Here is a 12,223-nt window from a genome sequence, read left to right as displayed (position 1 = left end):
TAAAAAATAATAATAATCTGAAAGGTGCTTGACAAGGGTAATCTTTCCTAACCAGATGTGTTCATATATTATAATAATGATAAGGAGAATTCAAAATTTCTGACAGAACAAATATAATAAGCATGCAGATGGATCAGCTGTTTAAAAAGTTTCACAAATGAACAAAGGAAATTATAAACATTTAAAATTGATATATAAGGATACTTCAGAAAGTTCATAGGAAATGGAATTAAGAGATCAGTTGTTTTGGCACAAAAAAAATCTTGAGGGATCTTCAAAGTATTCATGGAAAATGGGTGTTAAAAGAGTTATGCATGGGGGCCGGAGCTGTGGCGCAGCAGGTTAAAGCCCCAGCCCACAGTGCTGGCATCCCATACAGGCCGCCGGTTCGAGTCCCGGCCCCTTCACTTACAATCCCACTCCCCACTAAAGCACCTGGGAAAGCAGTGGAGGATGGCCCAAGTCCTTGGGCCCCTTCACCCATGTGGGAGACCCAGAAGAAACTCCTGGCTCCTGATTTTGGATCCATTCAGCTCCAGCTGTTGTGGCTATTTGGGGAACAAACCAACAGATAGAAGACGTGTGTGTGTGTGTGTGTGTGTGTGTGTACTTTTCTTTGTAACTTTGTCTTACAAATAAATAAATCTTTAAAGAAATAAGTTATGCAAGGATTTCAAACTTTAGTGTTTTTTGGCACCAAAATAAACTCATCTTCTAATGCTATTTTTCACAAGCTTTTTGAGGTGTCCACATATATTTTGATAAATATGTCTTAAAACTTTTCTAGGTAGGAAATTTATATACATTTAAACAGATTTTTATATATATAATATATTTTATATATATATATATATATATATATATATATATATATATAGCTGAAGCAATAGAACATTACATATTCTTTCTCAAATCCTTTCTCCAAAATCCTGACTTTAAATACCACTTCAGGCCAGCGCCGCGCAGCTCACTAGGCTAATCCTCCCCCTAGCGGCGCCGGTACAACGGGTTCTAGTCCCCGTCAGGGCGCCAGATTCTGTCCTGGTTGCCCCTCTTCCAGGCCAGCTCTCTGCTGTGGCCAGGGAGTACAGTGGAGGATGGCCCAAGTGCTTGGGCCCTGCACCCCATGGGAGACTGGGAGAAGCACCTGGCTTCTGCCTTCGGATCAGCGCGGTGCGCCTGCCGCAGCATGCCAGCCGCAGCGGCCATTGGAGGGTGAACCAACGGCAAAGGAAAACCTTTCTCTCTGTCTGTCTCACTGTCCGCTCTGCCTGTCAAAAAATAAAAAATAAAAATAAAAATAAAAATACCACTTCAATGCTAATTACTTCCAAATTTAAATATGTGGTCTGACTTTTCCCCTGTACACTACCCGATATCTCCACTAGAATGTTGAATAGGCGTCTCAGAATGAGTATCTCTCAAACTGAACTCATGATTTCCCTTCCGACTCTCCTGTTCCTCTGTAGTCTTTGTCTTTGTTCATGGCAACTCCATCTTCCCAGTTTCTCAGGATAAACTTGGAGTTCTGTTTCCTTTATTTCCTCTTCACACACACACGCCCTGTGGAAGCTATCTTTAGATCCTATTGACAATTCATTAAAACTACATCTGGAATCTTGCTTCTCAATGCCCCAGTAGGTAACCTAGTCCAAGTTATTATGATGTTTTTCTAGATTATTGCTAATGCCTCGCAACTGGTATTTCTGCTTCTGTTGTTTCCTTTCCTATAGTCTATTTTAAACACAGAAGCTTGCATGCCATTATTAAAACTTAGAACTTACAATGTTCTATATAGTGTTCTGAACCCTCCACTGACTTCCCTCACCAATCATGCAGAGAAAATTCCCTGTTCTATCAGACTATTAACTCTCTCATCTCCTGGAGTACTCTCCTCTTTCCTCATTGTCTTCTAGCCACACTGGCATTTTTCTGTTCCTCCACTGTGCCACTGAGCTTGTTGGCCTTTAGGGTTCCTGCTTTATACTACAGGCATCTGTTCTGTCCTCCTTCCCTTGTTCAGAAGCCTAGGGCCTTCTGATCTCTTCTTACATGCATGTTCGTTAATACCCTGGCTCTAGGCTATTAGGTTTGGATTAATATCTTCAAGCAAAGACCCATTTTATATATCTGATGACTTTTAAAATTTTGAACTCCTCTGTTATTTGTGTTCTACAAGAAATTCTTTTATTCTTTTGTAAATTTGACCTTTCAGTACAAATAATTTAATTCAGGGGCCCAATGTTGTGGAACATTGAGTTAATCCGCCACTGTGAATGCTAGCATCACATATTGAGAGCCAATTTGAGTCACAGATGCTCCACTTCTGATCCAGTTCCCTGTTAATATGCCTGGGAAAGCAACAGATGATGGTCTAAGCACTTGGGCCCCTACCACCCTTGTGGGAGATCTGGATGGAGTTCCTAGCTGTGACTTCAGCCTGGTGGAGTTCTAGCAATTGTGGCCATTTGGGGTGTGAACTAGGGGATGGGAACTAAGTCAGTTTGTCTCTCTCTATCTCTCTTTCCATTTCTCTGTCACTCTGTCTTTCAAATGAATAAAAACAAGTATTTAAAAATTAAAAAAAAATTAATTCAGCATTTCATGTGGCTTGGTTATTTTGCCAGAACTGAAAGTGTGATGAATTAGTATTACCTAGTGAGGTATATCATTGATTTCTCAGAATAATTTTGTTATTTTCTTGGATTAAAGGATGGAAGACTCCAGACAGGGGATCATATCTTGAAGATTGGTGGCACAAACGTGCAGGGAATGACCAGTGAGCAGGTTGCACAAGTGCTAAGAAACTGTGGGAATTCAGTCAGGATGCTTGTGGCAAGAGACCCAGTTGGTGAAGTTTCAGTGACCCCTCCTGCCCCTACAGCCTTACCTGTTGCTCTGCCTGCTGCAGCCAACACGAGCCCTGGTTCTGTGAGTATGCAAATTATCCTTTCTTCTTAAATCAAATACTAGATACAATACACTATGAGAGAAGAAACCCTTTCAATCAAAACATGACATTTGTTTAGTGTCTCATTGCTTACCAGTGAAGCAGAGGAGAACCCAGTTTGGAGGTACCAGATATGTTTTTCTCTTTTGTAGTTTCTCTGGGTTAAGTCATTTAGCCTCAGCTACTCATTTCTAAATTGAAGAAGAATAATACTGGTCTGGTCTGTTTCATTAGGTGGGCAAGAAGATATCTAGATGGAGAGCAGAAAATGTAAATACTGGTCAGTGTATGTGAATTATTCCTAATAGAAACAAATGAGCTAAAGAGGATAAATATTAATAATAATATATTTTTTTTCCGGCACCCTGACCAGGACTAGAACCCGGTGTGCCAGCACCGCAAGGCAGAGGATTAGCCTATTGAGCCACGGCGCCGGCCAATAATAATATTGTTATTAACAAGTAGTTATTATTGTAGTGATATAATAGTCATGCTTGTTAGTTGTTTTTTTTTTTTTTTTTTTTTTGACAGGCAGAGTGGACAGTGAGAAATAGAGACAGAGAGAAAGGTCTTCCTTTGCCGTTGGTTCACCCTCCAATGGCCGCCGTGGCCGGCACACTGTGCTGATCCGATGGCAGGAGCCAGGTGCTTCCTCCTGGTCTCCCATGGGGTGCAGGGCCCAAGCACTTGGGCCATCCTCCACTGCACTCCCTGGCCACAGCAGAGAGCTGGCCTGGAAGAGGGACAACCGGGACTAGAACCTGGGGTGCCGGCGCCGCAAGGCATAGGATTAGCCTACTGAGCCGCGGTGCCGGCCTTGTTACTCATTATTAACAACTGGAATTGTCCAGGTCGTGGGAAATCCTCCTGGTAATTCTGCCAGAAAGATGTTATTGCACATTTAATGGACGCAGAAACTAAAAGCAAATAATTGGTTAAAAGCCTACTAGGAACTATGTTGCAGAGCTGCAATTTGAATTCATATCTTTCTGGTATGTTCCAAACCTTCCCGTACTATCTCACAGACTCTGAATGAAGATGCAATAAGGCAAAAGCAAAGAAATAGTTTTCAAAAGGAAGGGACCAGAAGAAGAGGAAAGAAAAAAGTGATTATGGTAGAAAGGGATGGAAAGCCACTCATCACTGTCATCTGATTCATTGCTGTGTCTCTTCTGGAAAGTTGTTGCCTTTCCCTACTGGGAATTGTACGAGTGGAACTTTTCTCACTGAGATATTAGAACCTTTTAGAAGTTTTTAAGTTTTTCCAAATTGTAGTTACCACCATGTTCGTTGTGCTCCCTCTCTGTAGTTCTTGGAGTCTTCTACTTTGTACTGAGGGACCATTATAACTGTGTGATATTGGGAATTTGGTTTAGTCAGCTATTTATTTTCTAATATTAATGTTTTGAATTGAAAGAAAGTATTATGTTTAGTTACCTTACTCCTTTACGGAAATGTTTGGAAGACAGGTATTAAAAAGAAATATTTAGCTCAACATTATCATATTATACATTACATTTTGTTTCTGAATTTTTCCTAATGCTTGTAATTCCTTCAGATACAAATGTATCTTGAGTTTTTTTCTAAGTGGATTTGTTAGTTTTCTAGTTTAGACAGCAAATTCCCACCAGGTTGGCAGAAGAGCATGACACCCTTTGTTAGTGTGCAGTTCAGTGGTGTCAGATTTAGTTAGGCCTGGATGGACTGGGCTCTCTGCTTGGATTCTCAGAAGGCTAAATCAAAGTGCTGGCTTTATTGTGTTCTTTCCTGGACCATACCCATCTCCAACCTAAGACTGTTGAAAGATCACAATTCCTCGCAGCCATAAGACCGAGGTCCCTTTTTCTGTGCTAGCTTTCGACAAAGACCTCTTTTAGTACCATGAGGCCCCTGCATTGCTTCTCACACAGCCCCCTCTATTTTCATACCACAGGTTGAGTCCTTCTGCTTCAAATCTTTCTTGCTTTCCTTTTTGCTACTAGCAGGAGAAAACTCTGCTTTTACAGACTCATCTGATTAGATTAGGGCTACCTGGGTAATCTCCCTTCTGGCAGGTAGTATAGTATAAACATGGGAATAGCACTAGTGATTGAAGATCTTGGGAAGCATCTTAAAATTTTACCTGCCACATTTGCTAAGAAAATACTTGGCAAACTTTGTACAAATTGACTATGTAGACATAATTATGTAACTAAACAAATTATATTTGTTTTTTTTTTTTTTTCCTTTTAGGACAATTCTCCTTTTGAAACATACAATGTTGAACTTGTTAAGAAAGATGGACAGAGTCTTGGGATTAGAATTGTTGGCTATGTTGGAACATCTCATTCAGGTAAACGAATCATTTCTATGAGATATTTGGAAATAATTGTGAAGGATGTTAAGGTTTCTGGACAGTAAAATTAAATACTTACAGATTTTAATTTAAACCCGAACAATAAAACCGTGAATCTAATAGTAGCCAGTTACTTTTCAGTGATTAGGGAATCACATTTTATCTCAATAGTTTTATAGCTGGCTCAATAGTCATTAACCAAAGAATCTAATTGTGCAGCTCAGTGTACAGCATTTGAATTGCACCTCCTATTATTTCTAAGAGATATATTTTGAATATTGTGACTGTTAACATATTATGGTATATTAAGTTGGTGAGAAAGTGAATTGATTATGAATTTCATTTACAAGTCTAAAGATTGTTAACCTTATGTTTAGTCATTAAAAAACTAAGATAAAACAAATATTTCAGTAGAGTTATTTTCCTTTCATATAAACGAAATACACTATGAGAATAAATGCAGGTATGTGAATTGAGTATCTCTGAATCAAGCTCCCTCAACCCTTACCTGCAGAGCTTGATAACAGTGTAAGAGGTATTGTTTTATTACAAGATAGTTATTAGGGTAAAAAAGTAAACTTCTTTACAAACTAGTAACATGGAACTTCAGAGAGATAAAATGTTTTGGTTTTTCTGAAAAAGTAACAAGATCAGAGAGTTAATTTCTTTAAAAAATTATCTTGCATATATATAGCAGGTGGAAAAATTAAGAGTGCTAATATATTCAAAGTCCTATGTGAAATTCATGTCAGGCCACCTTGTGCTATTTTAGCCTAATGAAATGTCTCTTTTCAAACCTTTAGATTTTTCTAAGTGCCATCTTTTTTTAGATTCAGAATTTAAATGAGTCCCGAATGAACTAAATATGAATTGTATAATATTATCACAAAAAAACATAGTGAGTTTGGTTAATGAGAATGACTTAGTTTCTAAACTTAAAGTTTAATTCTTAAAGTGAATGATCAAAAATTGAGAAAATCTGATATTTATGTTACTTTATAAATAAAAAACACCATTTTACTTCTATAACATCAAAGGAAGTTTTTGAGATTGGATGGTTTGAGAAGGGCAGGTGAATTAAAAAACTAGAACATCTTAAAATTCAACATATTTTGTTTTTTCACATTTAACAAGAAGTATTTATTTGAGAGGCAGCTAGAGAGAGCTCCCATCTGCTGGTACATTCCCCAAACATCTACAGTAGTTGAGCCTGGGCTGGTTCAAAGCCAGGTTTCCCACATGGAGGGCAGGAACCCAATCATTTGAACCATTACTGCTGCCTCCCAGGGTCTGCCATAGAAGGAAGCTTAAGTCAGGATTGGAGGTAGGACTCAAACACCCAGCGCTGTAACTGGAGAGACAACATGTGATTGTTCAAAGTAATTTTTATTCTACTCATTGGACTTTTGAGGAGTTACTATGCTTAGTTCTGTAGGGGCAAGTAGAATAAGAAAATCTATTCCAGGAGATAATATGTAACCAGCTCTTACCTATTTAAGGATAAATGAAAGAGTTATGTTAGCAGAGATGTGAGCAAACTATTATAGGATGGCAAATGGAGGATCCAATTTGACAGAGAATTGGAGCACTCACAAAAAAGGAAGGATTTGACTTCAGAATGATACAGGGAAGTATTGTTGTCTTAGACTTCTGTCTATGAAATACATGGAATCTGTTCTGTTTCCTTTTTAAAAAGTTTTTTATTTATATAAAGGGTATTTATATTAGTAAAATAAAAAAGAACGATAGAAGAGATTGACAGGTAGAAAGACTTGAATGAGAGGAAGAATGAAGTCATGAAAATGCCAAGCATTTATCTTGGTGGAGTTATGTGGTAGAAGATGAAGTTGAAAAATAAGTTTGAAGTAGATTACAGGAGGCCTTGAATGTGATTCTATGGAAGTTCAATAGGAACACATTGCTTATTATTTTTCCTCTACAAGTAATATTTTGAGTTCATATGAAATTAATGAAAGAAAAATACAAAATCATCCAGAACTATGGTTTTTTTACTTTGTGTTTCCCTACAACTGTCTTGTCCAAAGGAATGCATGCTTTTTCTTTTAGTGTAATGTTTAAAAAATATTTACTTACTTATTTGAAAGGCAGAGTTACAGAGAGAGGAGGAGACAGAGGGAGAGAGGTCTTCCATCTGCTGGTTCACTCCCCAAATGGCATGCAATGACCAGGGCTGGACCAGGCCGAAGGCATGAGCCTGGAACTCTGTCAGGGTCTCTCACTTGAGTGCAGGGGCCCAAGTTCTTGGGTCATCCTCCACTGCTTTCCCAGGTGCATTAGCAGAGAGCTGAATCAGAAGTGGAGTAACTCGAACCTGAGCCCATATGGGATGCCGGTGCTGCAGGCTGCAGCTTTACCTGCTATACCACAACGCCAGCCCCAATGCATGCTTTTTGTATAGTTAAAATTTTTATATGGCTGTTTGTTTCTCCTTAAATGTCTTGTTTTATAGTGTAAAGATGGCTGGCACCGTGGCTCACTAGGCTAATCCTCCGCCTGCGGTGCCAGCACCCTGGGTTGGGGCGCCGATTCTGTCCCGGTTGCTCCTCTTCCAATCCAGCTCTCTGCTGTGGCCCATGAAGACAGTGGAGGATGGCCCAAGTGCCTGGGCCCTGCACCCACATGGGAGACCAGGCGGAAGCACCTGGCTCCTGGCTTCAGATTGGCGTAGCACGCCGGCTGTAGTGGCCATTTGGGGGGTGAACCAACAGGTAGGAAGAACTTTCTCTCTCTCACTGTTTAAATCTGCCTGTCAAAAATAATAATATATATATATATATATATATATAGTATAAAGACTATTTTGTGTTGCTGAGTCCATTCTAGTTTTCTTTTTTCTTTTTTTTTTTTTTTTTTTTTTTTTTGAGAGGCAGAGTGGACAGTGAGACAGACAGAGAGAAAGGTCTTCCTTTGCCGTTGTTTCACCCTCCAATGGCTGGCCCAGCTGGCGCGCTGCGACCGGCACACCGTGCTGATCCTATGGCAGGAGCCAGGTACTTATCCTGGTCTCCCATGGGGTGCAGGGCCCAAGGACTTGGGCCATCCTCCACTGCACTCCCTGGTCACAGCAGAGAGCTGGCCTGGAAGAGGGGCAACCGGGACAGAATCCGGTGCCCTGACCAGGACTAGAACCCGGTGTGCCGGCACCGCAAGGTGGAGGATTAGCCTAGTGAGCCGCAGCGCCAGCCTCTAGTTTTCTTTTGAGACCTTGTGTATGTTTCTTTTTTCTGTGGGGCTCAAACGAGAGCCCTGAACTAATTGGAAGCAGGAAGACCTGTTAGGAGATACTTGTCTGTCACGGTGCTAGTGAAAAATAATGAAGGCTTATGCCAAGTCAGCAGTGAGACTGGAGATAGACCAAGAGAGAGGGTCAGCGTTAACCTGAATTTCAGCTTAGATTGGAGTGCCTTTCATCAAGGTCCCATTACTGATTATTTTTCCAAAACAGTAGTCATCAGTCACATCATTTCAAATTCAGGTCACCTGTGATGGTGACAGTTTGAAATAATCCATCATTTTCTTGTGCTTGTGTTCAAAATAGTATTTATCAAGCCTTCAGTCAGTCTCTTTAGCTAATTAATCTCTTGACATAAATTTTGCAATCAGGACCTAATTAGAGCTTTCTTCCTTTTCCCCTATGTCTGTGCACCCTTAGGGGAAGCTGCAGGTATCTATGTGAAAAGTTTAATACCTGGCAGTGCTGCCTACCACAATGGCCACATTCAAGTGAATGACAAGATAGTTGCTGTAAGTAACTGCCCTCTGTTTTAGGTTTGAATCAAGTTTAAGAAATGCTGATCTTTATTATTATATATTTGAAAAGGGAGGACTTAATAAAGTTTCATAAGGTTTTAGAACTGTTAAGTTTGTGTGTAACTCACAGTGAAATCTCATTTAATTTGAACTTCTGTGATTCTGAATTTCTTTTTTTTTTGATTATCAATAAAGACTTATTGGTAGGAAAAATTACATATACACAAACATAATTAATTAAATACATATATTTATATATGTACACATATTTGAAATATATTCCAACATTCTCACAGAAAACACTTTTCAAACATGTTCTTTAAAGTTATTACATATAATTAATAAACTGTTAACCATCTCTTTTTATCTCTTTGTGAAAGTAATATTCTTCCTAGCTATTTTTAGTACACCCCAGGTTCAGATGTTTTCTGTATTTTAGAACGCCATACCCTTTTCAAATGAAATTGGTCTTCCCTCATTTAGTATAAATTAAATTTTTATATACTCTCATTCAGATATAGATAGTTGATATATAGAAATCTAGTGTCTATACACATGAGGTTATTTACATGGAAACAGATGTTGGGAGGTGATTGAGTCTGTGTCCTTCTTGTCTATTTCAGGATGCACCTTTCATGACTCCCCTTTTTACAGTAATGGACCTAAGAAATGTCTTTTGGTGATTTGTGCTGTCTGAAGACTAGCAATAGTCATGTATGCTTTAGAGAAAATACTTAGGAGGGAAACTAAAATAGTGATTTGGCCAGTGTTAAGAAGATTGAGAGAGGAGTCCTGTTGTCCTGATGGACTTTTAAAAATGTAGAAATGAGCTAGACTTGGATTAGCAATACCTTTCTTACACATCCTTCATAAGAACACTAGAAGACCTGATTGAGGGAAATCAGTGTTTTTTTGGAAAATGTTGCATAATGATATGAGAGAGAGATGAAATATTGCATGACCACTTCAATTTTGACAATAATGACTTCTATTAATACATCTTGAGAGCTCTATATGGCAGTTGATCATCTTTTATAGCATTCTGAATTTGAATTTGAATAGCACCCGAGTAAAGCCCTTTATCTCTCTCAGGCTGTTAGTTAAAACATGTGATATAGACATGCAAGTTTGAATTTGCTTTCTAGTTTGTGAGCAAGTTTGTCAATTTCTTTAACTATTAGTTTTGCATCCTTATTAAAAATACTAAGATCTTATATAAATTATTTGGGAGATAAAATCAATTGTTTCATTCAGTCATGCCAGAATTAAAAATAGTAGACAACTTAAAGTTTGTTTAACTTGCTTCTTAATATTTTAGGTTAATGGGGTGAATATTCAGGGTTTTGACAACCAGCATGTTGTTGAAGTGTTACGAAATGCAGGACAGGTGGTACACCTAACCCTAGCTCGAAGGAAGACATCCTCATCTGGTTATCAGCTTGAACTCCCTTCAGACAGAGGTAATTCATTTTTTTTAAAGATTTATTTATCTATTTGAAAATCAGAGTTACACAGAGAGAGGAGAGGCAGAGAGAGAGAGGTCTTCCATCCGCTGGTTCACTCCCTAGATGGCCGCAATGGCCAGAGCTGCACCAGTTCAAAGCCAGGAGCCAGGAGCTCCCATGCGGGTGCAGGGGCCCAAGGATTTGGACGAACTTCTGCTTTCCCAGGCCATAGCAGAGAGCTGGATCAGAAGTGGGACAGCCAGGTCTTAAACCAGCACCCATATGGGATGCTGGAGCTTCAGGCCAGGGCCAGCCCCAGAGGTAATTCATTCTATCATCCTTCTCCCAATGTGGAGTCTGGGCCAAATGAATAGCCAAGTTTTAGTAGTTGCTGTGTGAGTCTCAGCAGGAAAACCTTCCTACTTTGTGAAAGGCAGTGATGGAGAAATGAGTAAGCTCATTTATGCATTAAAGATGCATTTCCTTTGCTATTAATAATGTGTGAGTGCAAATGTTAGGACAAGAACCCTGATACACACTAAGCTCCAGGAGTTTCTCTAAATGGAGATGAAATCATTTTTTCCAAAAAGCTTTCAAATTTCATTTATTGCTTATGTTTGAATAATACTGCTTTGCCTTTTGTTCCAAGGGGTTTCATTTTTGTAATGCTTTGACATTTTTGCAAACTTTGGGTTTCATATTACTTTTAACAATATATTTTATTCAAATCTATCTCTTAACTTTGAGGTGTAGTGAGAGAAAATAAAACATGGGTTTTTTATATCAAAAGCATTTCATTGTAAAATAATATTTGTTGTTAATGTAGTTATTAAAAAAGTAGATCTTCATTACAGAACGACATAATTGTATGCATGCCAATGTTTGATTATCAATTTCTAAGTGTATAGATCAACAGAAGTTGGTAATCATGGGAACACATGTACAGTTTGAAATGAGTTTGTTATATAACCTCTGAGCAGGAACACTTGTGTTAGAATTTTGAGAAAATAAGTCAAGCTTTTTACCCCTCCGGAAATATTGCTCTGGAGATATAATAAGTCTAGTAGTCTTTGGATTCAACTGTTATTGATTTGTATTTAAATGGGAACTTTTTATGTTTTATGTGATAGTGGAAATTTTGCTGCTGAAAGACAGATGCCCTGTCAACTGCACTGTATGTCTGAAATTTAAAATTGCTTAAATAGTGCAAATTGTACATATGCCTTATTGTCCTTAAAAGGTTCTCATAAATATTTATATAAATATAATGGTTTCTAATAGCCCTTATAGAGCCCTTGGCTTCAGTCTACTGTAGCAAATGAATGTAGGCATGCCCAATGTCTGCGGATTAACAGTTCTTTACTGCGCCTGCCTATGTTTTTGATTTGTTATAAGTACTGACACCTTTTTCTCCATGGATTGTTCTGTGGTTCCCCAGTACCCTTTCCAAAGCATCCCTTTGAAAGTAGTCTGTTTTAGCATTTAGCACATTACGTGGTAGTCACCTGTCTTATGTGGAGGACTAAAATGTAGGGGAGCGGTTATCTTTTTGCTTCTTGCCCCCATGTCACACATCTTTTTATGCCATGCATACTGTCAGCATTTAGAAGTTGGTTTTACTGAAACAGCTTCTAGCTCTTGCAAGTTACCTCCCCCTGCCATTCAAACTCTTACTGTCTCTTCTCCCTCTAAGCCCCTACTATTTGTAAACTTATATTTATT

General features: G+C 38.7%; 1 protein-coding gene across 25 annotated transcripts in view; it reads left to right on the top strand.

Annotated features, from left to right (window-relative positions):
* The window catches only part of PATJ (PATJ crumbs cell polarity complex component), a 452,303-nt gene that overhangs the window by 52,247 nt on the left and 387,833 nt on the right, over positions 1–12,223 (top strand). For all 25 annotated transcript variants that reach the window (XR_016237308.1, XM_089337289.1, XM_070078398.2 and 22 more), the window contains exons 8-11: positions 2,713–2,931; positions 5,183–5,282; positions 8,959–9,050; positions 10,375–10,516. Coding sequence is in view for 24 of the 25 variants with exons in the window: in XM_089337289.1 (XP_089193415.1) it covers positions 2,713–2,931; positions 5,183–5,282; positions 8,959–9,050; positions 10,375–10,516 (553 nt within the window). In the remaining variant the exon portion in view is untranslated. The remainder of the gene's footprint in view (positions 1–2,712; positions 2,932–5,182; positions 5,283–8,958; positions 9,051–10,374; positions 10,517–12,223) is intronic.

This window comes from Oryctolagus cuniculus, chromosome 7 (assembly GCF_051225735.1).
Source record: "Oryctolagus cuniculus isolate XC-2025 breed Fujian yellow rabbit chromosome 7, ASM5122573v1, whole genome shotgun sequence".
NCBI classification, from domain to species: Eukaryota; Metazoa; Chordata; class Mammalia; order Lagomorpha; family Leporidae; genus Oryctolagus; species Oryctolagus cuniculus.
The sequence above is the reverse complement of the archived record's forward strand: the minus strand, read 5'-3'. Positions and strand labels throughout refer to the sequence as shown.